This window comes from Geospiza fortis, unplaced genomic scaffold (genome assembly GCF_000277835.1).
Source record: "Geospiza fortis unplaced genomic scaffold, GeoFor_1.0 scaffold166, whole genome shotgun sequence".
NCBI classification, from domain to species: domain Eukaryota; kingdom Metazoa; phylum Chordata; class Aves; order Passeriformes; family Thraupidae; genus Geospiza; species Geospiza fortis.
In genome coordinates this window covers 1,753,673-1,764,937 of record NW_005054310.1, presented here as the reverse complement: position 1 = coordinate 1,764,937, position 11,265 = coordinate 1,753,673, and the positions used below count along the sequence as shown (strand labels likewise).

General features: G+C 39.8%; 1 protein-coding gene across 1 annotated transcript in view; it reads right to left on the bottom strand.

Annotated features, from left to right (window-relative positions):
* The window catches only part of PPP1R12A (protein phosphatase 1 regulatory subunit 12A), a 69,055-nt gene extending 58,234 nt beyond the window's left edge, over positions 1-10,821 (bottom strand). Inside the window, exon 1 of the mRNA XM_005419195.2 lies at positions 10,695-10,821. Coding sequence (XP_005419252.1) covers positions 10,695-10,801 — 107 coding nt within the window. The 5' untranslated portion in view covers positions 10,802-10,821. The remainder of the gene's footprint in view (positions 1-10,694) is intronic.
* Between the last annotated feature and the right edge of the window lie 444 nt (positions 10,822-11,265).

Genomic DNA, 11,265 nt, shown 5'->3' with positions numbered 1-11,265 from the left:
TGAAGCAAAACTAGAAGTATTTTTGAAGTGCATATCAAATGTTATTTTCATGATGCACTTCATGAGCGAGTGTTCATTTTGAAGCTTGCAGCACATTGTGTAAAAGTGAAGGCTGAGTATGAAAAATGTCTCACTGCAGCTGCAGAGGTCACACTGTAACTCCAGTTGACAACACTATGCTTGGGATGCTTTCCCATAGCAAGTCTCCAAGCATTTGTGGTGATTTACCTAACCATCATCAAGGTGAACAACTGGGATTGAGTTACAGTGGTTGTGAAGAATAGGTAACAGCAGCATGGAGGTAGAAGAGGAGGCGGGAGAAGGAAGACAATGCTACTTCCCACTTTCCTCAGCTAACAAGAGGTGATCCCACCAGCAGCTCACCATCCCTCCTGCCTTATTGCCAAAAGCAGCATTGCTGTATTTGGGTACGGTAGCACCAAAAATAATGATTTTACCTGCTGACTTCTATTTCAGCAGAATTATGAGTATGGAATTAACAGGCTTGTTTTTCTCCAACAGCCACATGATTGCATTCATATCAGAAAAATTTAAACCAAGATCAATTCATTTCCTGTATTAAAAAGATCTTAGCATATACATAACTACTACATCACAGAACTAATCTAACTTGTAATTATATTATGTAACAATATAGTCAGCAGACCTCTCTGCAGAGCAACATTACTATCACAGTTGCAGTTTCTAGCATCACTCAGTAGTATACTGAACTTAGTCTGACCCCCATTTAGATACCAGCAATCTGCATTTCATAGCAATTGTTTACATGTTCAGTCTGCTTTGAATTTCCTTGAAATCAATCTTCTTCCAAAAGAAAGTCCTACTCTTCATTCAAATGTCTCAATCATTTATTTGATAAGCAGTATCTTGTCTGTAATAAAGAGGTTTCAAATAATTACTTTTTTATACCTTTTTCTTGTCAAATCCACTGCTTATAGAAAACCCTCACACTTCTGTGTCTTAGTGTCTGAATTGTACCCAAATAACCCACTTTCATCAATGCACAGCAGCCCTTATGTGTCTAGAGACACCATGGCTACATCTACATGCATTTTAGGAGAACTCAAACATCTTTTATCCTGCCTCAGTCAGGGGTAAGACTAGAAAACCACATGCAGATTATGGTCATTTGCACTGAAATGACGCAGTTTAGGATAGCCAACAAAAGACACGACTTTAAGACAGGACAAGTAGGTCATAAATTGTTTTAGTGTCACTAGAAAATCTACAGTATTTGTCAGAATAGGGTCAAACTCACAACAGATAAACCACTCAAGTAAAAGTTGAAAGAAAATCAAAACTGAGATGCAGAGAAGTGGCAATCTATACCACAACCTTGTTTTCTCCTAGAACACAATCCTCAAAACCAACTTTGTTGCAAGTTAAATTATTTTTATATCAGATAACTCAATAAATACTATACTCAGTGGTCAACAGCACTAATAATTCCACAGATTCCACAGTGTACAGAGGATCTATCATTGCCTCTGTCATACAGCAATTTTGAACTGGTTGATGAGGCCCTCACATGTGACAGTACACCACACTCACCAAGCCTTTGTGCAATTCAGAACTTGGTTGCCCATGTATATAATATACCTAGAGCTGTTCTCCCATGTTCTAGTCCTACCTAGAAAATAGGAACTTACTGGTGGCAATGGGCAGTTACAAGCTATCAGCTGGGAAGGACCTGAGTGTTGTTTCTTGTGAGTCTATACAATCTCTCAGGTTTCCATATCTATTACTCTTCTGTATATGTTCTTTTCTTCATGTACCACCTTCAACTTCAGAATTCAGATGTAAGGTATCTACTTTAAATTGTTCTCAGAATAACAATAAAATCAATGTTTTGTGAGAAACAAGTAAGATCTCTCCTATTTCACTTCTCAAAGCATGATGGTTTTTTAGACATCAGCTCCATTTTCAAATTCTTTTTCAGCCAAATACTAAGAGTGCGTTGAGCATTACAATGGGCATCAGTCCCTTGACTTTCATTAGGCTGAATGAACTGCTAAACTGTATTAAAAGAAAAAAAGGTATTTCCCATTAAATTGTGTTCCTGAGGAAGATATCTCTGAACTTAATTTCTATTACATTTACCCTTAGAAGAACAGGAAGACTTACTAAATACTAATACATTAACTAAAAATATTTAGGGTCACAAATAGAGATACACACAGTAAGCCAATCTGAAAAAAGGCAGCTACATAGCACACACTTTGTACATTCTACAGGGACCAGCTCTCCTTGACTCCCTCACCTGAACAAACATGTATGAAAATCACTTAAGTCCTATAGTTTCCTCTAACCCATCAACCATATTTTAATTTGCATTTCTGTCAGCTGGGTTTTATCCACACATCAGATCACAGTTACACAGTAGAAAAGATTAAACTCTACCACATAATGACATGATTTCAAAAAGGGAACTTCACCATCAACCTTAACAATCTCATTAGCATTTCATTATTCTTACGATATACTTACATGCAGCAAAAACATGCTGGAAACAGGACACTGCCACAGTACATCTTCGTAAAAGAAAATGCCAACTGATACTACTTCACTGGTCTTCTCCCAGTCTGTCCACTATTTTATCTAACAGAATTTAGCTTTATCATTGCAGATAACTAATGCAAGTTTGGGTTTGGAGAAGGAGGAATTTTTATGTTGCACAGAGCATCACAATTTGACTGGGGGCGGAGAGTAGGGGACACGTTTTTTCCCCAATCTGTTTTTCCAGAAAGAAGGCAACAAATGGAAATTAACTGCAACAATCTTCTAAAGCCTGCAGTGACCTTTTCCCAGCTCTCAAAACAAACACTGCAGCTTTACCAATATCAACTTGTAAGAGTCAGTCATTCTTCTAGAAGAGATGTTTTTCCTTGACTGGGAATATATCTTCTTTCCCTGTTTTTATTTTGTCACATGACATGTTTTATCCTTCTGAAGTCCTCTTCTCATTTTCTTAAGTGGGTTGTATGATGTTTCATCTTCGCTTCCTTTTACTTTTAATTCTACACCTCCAGTCAGCATTTCCTACTATTTAAACAAACATTTTGGATCCTGACAAAAACATCCCTTCACCTTATAGCATCTCTGTAAGATCAAACCCCATACCAGTTTGCATCATAAGTTTGCATGTGGTTTACCTCAGACCACAAGCTTTACCTTGTTGTTCAAAAATCCAAACTTCCAATTATTCTCCAACGATCCATATCTGAATGTATCACTAGTAATATCACTTCCTACTCACTTAATTGAAACCATAACTTGTAACCGAGCTGAAGGAGATAGGAGCCATCCCTGACATTTTTTATAAGTGTGCTTTGCCCAAGTAATGTTTTGCTCCTTAGGATTAAAATGGGTTACAGCAAAAGAGTTTAGATTAAAAACTCACTAATAAGTAAGAAATAGCTTCAGATGATCAAGTTATTAAGACTTTGGGAGAAGATGGATTAAAAACAACTGCTTTGAAACATACTTTCTGGCACTAACACCCTCAGATATCATGAAAGAACACTGAACAGTACCAAGTGGTTCAGGTTCATGAGCTGGGAGATGAACCATGGGACTCCACCACTGAACAGGCAGCTCTACTCAGCCAGGCTTCCAATCAGAAGTAAAAGATATGTCTGAAAAGCAGCTTAGACTTTTTTTTTAACCTGCATATCTATGCCAAGTGCTGCTGGCAAGCCAGGTCAGCTCAGTGATCCAAAAGAGAATAAAGCCTCCAAAGCCCCTGAAGGCTTTTCTTATGCATATAGTTCCCACACTGTTGTGTGATCCATTAGATATCTAACACAAGAGGGAAGGTGGAGGAGGCAAAGCCAAGGGAGGAAGTGAGTACCTGCCTGTTTGTGCAATAGTCTCAAGTTAGATCACTCTAATCATGTTGTCAAACTCCACTGAATTCTCTTGACTAGCTGTTGCCAGATGAGCACAGGTCCTGTACCACAGGCAGGAATCACTAACAAGCAGTACCCACAGCAGTCCCCCCAAGGCAATTAGAGCTGTAAGAAAACCACCTATCACTGAACATCTAGATATCCAACTACAAGTTTGCAGGATTGTCTCGAAGTCCTCTGTCTATCAGACAAGGATCACTCATTTAGTCTTAATGGACTGTTACTAAAATAGGGAGATCCCGGGACAATGGTTTGCAAAGGCTTCAGAAACGAGTTTGGCTGGGTTCACTTTCAGGTATCTGGAGTCTGGAAGAACAGATGGGCTTCAGCAGCGAGCCTATGGTTACACACAAGCCTGTTAAAGTCTGCTTTAAATATTAGGGGAAGGAAGGGATATATAACATAGGAAACTTTGGGCAGAAAGGAAAAGTTGGTGTTTTACAGCAGCAGAGTTGGTCAAACTACTATTCTCTTCCTAAATACGCTGAGGAGACTCTGAACTTGAGATGTTTTTCTGTTTCTGACTGTAATCATATGCTTCAGCCTTCAAAACCTCTTAAATAAAGGTGTATTTTGAAACTAGGCTAAGTCTTAGGATTTGTATGGGTATCAAACTACAGGTATATCAAACATGCTTGTCAAACATAAAAGCTACTGAAAAGAGTCAGTCCAAATATCCAGTTAACATCAAGCCCATCTCCAAGCATAAGATCTCCAAGGAGAACTAAAGCAGAGCAAATACATGCTACTTTTCATGTAATACCTTTCCAACTACTGCCATGGACTTTCTCAGTCAGATTCCATTTGTATGTATGTATTCCGCCTTAATATTTTTTTACCGTATCCACCCTCCATAGATTTGTCATCCCTTGAACCCACAAGGAATTTCAGTATCTCCAGCAACATTTGTCAAACTGCTTGTAGTACCTACTGCGTGAAGGTATGAAAATGCTATTCTTCCTTCAGCAGACATCTCTCTCGTCCTTCAGTTTTGGGTGTTTTTTTGCAACAAAACTGTAACTGTCACTGACTTTATGTTAGTTTTGAAAAACACTTTTCTTATATTTCTTGGAAGATGCATCTTTCATTCTGGATAAAATGAAAAAGCATTCCTATTTAAGTAGTATAACTGTATAGTAGCCTCTGAACAGTTGCAAACAAGGTTCAAAATACATCAACTACACACTCACAACTAGGCAACCTACAAAGCCCCCAAGAAAGTAATTTTTAACACAAACTTTAATTATTGAACAAAAGAGAAATTTCTGCTACTTCAGATTTTTCTTTATCTGGTGCAATACATAGCAGAGAAATAAAAAAGTAAGCATTTTAAAATTGTTTTTTAAATGCCACTTTTGCCCTCCCCCATTACTTATTTTGCATTCAAAAAAAGTTGTTTATTCCCTGATACTGAAATAATATACCAACTTTTCAACCATAGAAGAGATCTATCAGACAAAATAATTCATTATACACAAGAAAGCAATTGTATAAAGGTAAATTCAAGGATCCTACCCATTAAATAGCATCTTAAAGAATGCACACAAAATTTCTGTTCAAGTCCTGTATTAAAGTTAGTTTCTTTTCAAATAACTATAATTTTACAAAGCATTTCATGTTGGCTTCTTAATTTACACTAATACATTAGTGAAAAAAAAAAGCTTGCTTGGGTAAAGCTTTCTGTGTATAAAAAAATTGGAGAACAGAAAAGAGAATATACTATACAAAATCCACCTGTTATGGAAATGTTGAAGAATTTTGATTTAAAACATGTTCATATTACAATTACTTGCAAGGTGATTTACATAATCAAAAACTAGATGAACAGCAATCTAAATAGACAATTCTAAAATTAAAGTATTCAATGAACTTCTAGTAAGCTGAAACACTCTCAATATTTACAAATGTCAGAAACAACACAGGCAGCTGCCTTCCATACCAGAAATTTTACTTTTACAGCAGGACTCCCCCTTTGCAAGCAGCTGACACATTGTTACACACTAAACTATGTTCTTTGCTGTATTTCAATTGAAGTGGCCTTCTATAAGACAAACATTTCTAAAAGTGGAAGATGAATTTTTTTAGAAGAGACAGGAAACATAGTCAAGACAAGATGGCTATTCTGAAGGAGCAGGAAAGTGAAATGGCACAGGAGATACTGCTGGGAGAAGCTGTCACAGGAGTGGTGAACGCAGTGAAGGATAACAGGGACAGGAAATACAGTTGCAATGACAAGCCCACTGACCAGACAGTACAGAGCAAAATAAAATCCCAACAAGTGGGAGGCCATGCCACATATTCACTCAGCTCACTAGCAATTAGCATGGGACCAAGGCAAAAATATTGCTCAAGTGGTGGCTCCCTGAGACATCCAGAGTTTTTTTTCAGAGAAGCTTCCTACCACCTCCATGTTCTGTACTTCTCACAGATCTCCAGCACATGGAGTGCACTCACTGAAGAACATCTGAGTGGCAGCAGGGACTACTTAAGAGTAATGTGTACATTACAGCTCACATATATACCTTATAGCCAGCCTTCTTGTACCTAAAGGGGCCTATAGGACAGCTGAAGAGGAATTTTCAACAAGAGCACGCAGTGACAGGAAAAGGGGAAATGGCTTCAAACTGAAAGAGGGAAGGTTTTGATCAGATATTAAGAAGAAACTCTTCACATCTACAGGGCAACCAAGGGATCAGGTGCACCCAGCATGGGTTTAGGAAAGGCAGGTCCTACTTGACCAACCTGATCTCCCTTCTAAGACCAGATGACCCACCAACTGGATGAGAAAAGCTGTGGATGTTGTCCACCGAGACTTCAGAAAAGCTTTTGACACTCTCTCTCTCAGCAGTCTCCTGGAGAAACTGGTTCCTCATGGCCTGGTCACGCACATTCTTTGCTGGATAGAAAACTGTCCTGACAGATGCACCCAGAGAGTGGTGATGAACAAGTTACATCCAGCTGGGAGTTGGTGTTCCCCAGGGCTCTGCACTGGGGCCAGTGCTGTTTATTATCTTTATGGATGATATGGCTGAGGGGATCTAGGACACCCTCAGTCAGTAAGTTAAGCAGGAGTGTTGATCTGCTGAGGGCAGGAAGGCTCTGCAGGGGGGTCTGGACAGGCTGGATCAGTAGGCCAAGGCCAACTGGATGAGGTTCAATAAGGCCAAGTACTGTTGGGTCCCAACAACCCCATGCAGTGCTACAGGCTGAGGACAGAATGGCTGGGAACTGCCCAAGGGATAATGCAGCTGGGAATGCTGGTGACAGTGGCTGAACATGAGCCAGCTGTGCCCAGGTGGCCGAGACGGCCAATGGCATCCTGGCCTGGGTCAGCAATAGTGTGGCCAGCAAGACCTGGGCAGGGATTGTCCCTGTACTTGGCACTGGTGAGGCCACACCTTGAGTCCTGTGTCTGGCTCTGGGCCCTTCACTGGAAGAAGGACATTGAGGTGCTGGAGAATGCCCAGAGAAGGGCAACAAGGCTGGGGAAGGGTCTGGAGCAGAAGTCCTGTGAGGAGTGGCTGAGGGAGCTGGGGTTGTTTAGCCTGGAGAAAAGGAGGCTCAGGAGAGACCTCTCTCCAGTTCCCCAAAATGAGGCTGTAGCCAGGTGGGGGTTGGTCTCTTCTCCCTGCTAACAGGGACTGGACAAAAGGAAATGGCTTCAAGCTGAGGGAGGGAGGTTCAGGTTGGACATGAGGAAGAATTTTCTCACTGAAAAGGGTAGTTAAGCATTGGAACAGGCTGCCCAGAGAGGCTGTGGAGTCACCATCACCGGAAGCATTCAAGAAGTAACTGGACAGGACAGCTTTATGGTCATGGTGGTGCTCAGTCAAAGGTTGGACTCAGTGATCTTGGAAGTGTTTTCCAATGCAAATGATTTTATGGTGAAACATCAGAACAGGTTGCCCAGAGAAGCCATAGATGCCCCATTCCTGGAATTGTTCAAGGCCAAGATGAACACGGCTCTGAATAACCTGATCTAGTTGTAGATATCCCTGCTCACTGCAGAGGGGTTGGACTAGTTGACCTATGAAAGGTCCCTGCCAACTCAAATACTCTGTAATTCTAGGATTAGAATTAAAATCTCCTAGTTCAGTTGCTTTCTTAAATATAATTTTAGATTTTGGGACATACAAGCCTGAAATAATCTTTTGCATGAAGGAAGGAAGGAAGGAAGGAAGGAAGGAAGGAAGGAAGGAAGGAAGGAAGGCCTAAGAAAACTTAAGATGGCAGCTGAAGAAGCAGAAGCAAGATTGCCAAGTCCCCGGTTTGAGAAGCACTACAAAGCTGTGCAACATGCAATTCCACAGGAGGATGAGAAAGGGAAGCACAGGTCAGACTCTCCCCAGCCCTTTATTAATAAAGGTAGAAAACAACAGAACTCATTCCCTGAGTGTCTTCTCTCTTGCACAAAAATAGGTGCTAAAAGTACAATACATCAGATTCAGTCACAGACATGCACAAACACACATTCTCATGCTTCCCAGCAATGCATCCTCACTAAAGGAGATGCTGAAACCAACACATACTATGGACTAAATAAAAACAAAATTTCTTATCTCTGGTAGTTTATTGTATCATCCTTTCACCTTCCCCGACAGAATTCAAAGAATCACTGGGTTGGAAGAGACCCTAAAGATCATCGAGTCCAACCCATGCCCTAACAGCTCAACTAAACTGTGGCACTGAGTGTCACATCCAATCTTTTCTTAAACACACCCAGGCATGGTGACTCCATGACCTCCCTGGGCAGACCATTCCAGAACTTTATCACCCCTTCTGTAAAAAACTTCTTCCTAATATCCAACCTGTATTTCCCTTGACATAGCTTGAGACTGTGTTCTCTCATTCTGTCAACTGCTGCCTGGTGAAAGAGACCAACCCCCACCTGACTACAGCCACCTTTCAGGAAGTTGTAGAGAGTGATTAGGTCATCCCTTTTCTCCAGGCTAAACAGCCCCAGCTCCCTCAGCTGTTCCTCACAGGGTTTGTGTTCCAAGCCCCTCACCAGCTTCACTGCCCTCCTCTGGATGTGCTCAAGCGTCTCAACGTCCTTCCCAAACTGAGGGGCCCAGAACTGGACACAGCACTCAGTTTTGCTCCAGCTGCAAATTCTGGTTTCTAGAATTTATTTTTGTAAATTATTTGAAGATGAGATTGTGGAGAAGCAGTCTGAAGAAGATCTAAACTCTATGGGCATCATCAGCTATAAATACTGCTCCACTCACATCAGGTTCCCCTTCTCAGCTGTATATGGAAATTTGTTTCAACAGCTTATCTTCGAAACTCCATGCACCTCAGAATCACTGCTCTTCCAACATCTTAGATTCTCACATCCCAAAGGACTACAGTTCAATAACCCCGTTTCTCTAAAGGCTATCTATAGAAAATATGCAGAGAGGTTCTGCTCCAATCTGAGAGAATAAGAACCAGACAGATCTCAGATATTTAAGTCAATAGTGAAAAACTGTTCAGTGGACAAGGGACATTGCTCACTCTTTAAAGCAAGGGCCTATGTTTGGCTGCAACGCTAAATCAAGATCATTTAACTAAACTTTTTCCTATTGTGGAATAAAGGCAGGTGTTTTACCTCCACTAAACTGTAGAAAGGCCTATATTATCTCAATTTGCAGGGAAATTCTTTAGCCAAGTATAGTATAATAGTATAGCCAAAAAGTAAACACTTCCAGTACTCATGCAAGGGGGACAACAGCATCAAACATCTGCATAGCTTAGAAAGGCAGATTACAAAGTTAGTGGTCACACAGTGCCCCAGGTATACCAAGGATATCACTCTGTGAACACCACAAAAAAAATTCCAGGGAAAATTATATACTAGAGTCCCCAGAATTTTTCACTTCTCTCTAGACTGCAGCAAGTAAAACTCTCAAATTCACAGAACAAACTCACAATTTTCATTCTTCACCATTGCAATTAATACATAATTACATGATAAAAATACCACTTTCTATTTTATCCAAATCTTATACTGGATCAGATGTCACAATGAGTAAATGGTAAAATTAATGAATTTTGTGTTTACCCAAAGGGTTTTAAAAAAAACTTTATTAACTGCTTAACTGCAACAACAGCATGCTGAACAACATATGCCACACATTTTCTCAAGAGTCGTAATTTCAGGCTTGAACAGATAAGCTAGCAAAAATTTTAATTTTATCACACCTTCAGTGGCCCTCAACAGATTTTAAAAATAACAAAACCACTCCTAGAATTCAGTAGTGAATAAGCTTTAAATAATACTGAAAAAGCTTTTATTGTAGGCTTTTGCTCCACAGTCAAAAGAACTAGTCAACTGTTCTATACCATAGCTGAAAAACAAACGTTTCAAGACTGCAAATACAACTGTAGAACTTATCTCCTACACATAGACTTATCCCAGGATAATATTTCAGACTATTAATAAATGTAATTTGGACCATTGTCCCTGTGCCTTCCCCCAGAAAGCCTTTCTACAGAAAAAAAAATATTAATATAAAGAAATAATCTGACAGTCATAAGCAGTCTTATGTTTATGTTTGTATCTACCCAATATGCAATGTAAAAAACTAGAAAGAGAAAATGCAACACACAAAGTTATAGATGTAGCACACTTCACAATCAACACACAATATCAAAACATTCTTCCTCACTACACATCCCAGAGGCAGCTAAAAACACAATTTATGAATACCAACTGCTTCTATTGTCTCTATAGCAATGAATGAGCAAAATACATAGATTTAAAAATAGAGGTAAAAGTCTTACTCTGCTATATCAAGATATCCACAGGAAGCAGCTGCATGTAGAGGTATCCAGCCTTCATTATCTGGTTGATTAATATTGGCTCCATTTTCCACCAGAAATTTCACCATATCTACGTTATCATCTATACAAGCCTACAAAGAAAGAAAGAGTTAAGAAGTAAGTTCATATCAAAGCTGTTCTACAATGGACATCTTCAAGCAAACGTAAGTAAGGAGAAAACGTAAGTGTTTTCAGTTCTGATGAGGAAGTAGAGTTTCTTTGTTGGGGTCTGACAGCAAAACAGGAAGAATTTAAGAGATAAACAGCAGGTGTTCCAGATTTATAAAACTTTTTAAATAAATGAGTTTAAACAGTTTAAAAAAGCAAAAAATATTATTTTTTCAGGTAAATGCATTCTGGTTTTCTGAGAAGCCCTTTACAATCCCCACTGGACCCTTATGCTCCAGTATAAAGTGGTTCCTCAGGTCCTCACTTCGTCCCAGGCCCAGCTCAGCCACCTGAGTGGATATTAAAATTGAATAAACAGCTACACCATGAAGTAGAATTGTGACTACGAGCAAGGGAAGCACTT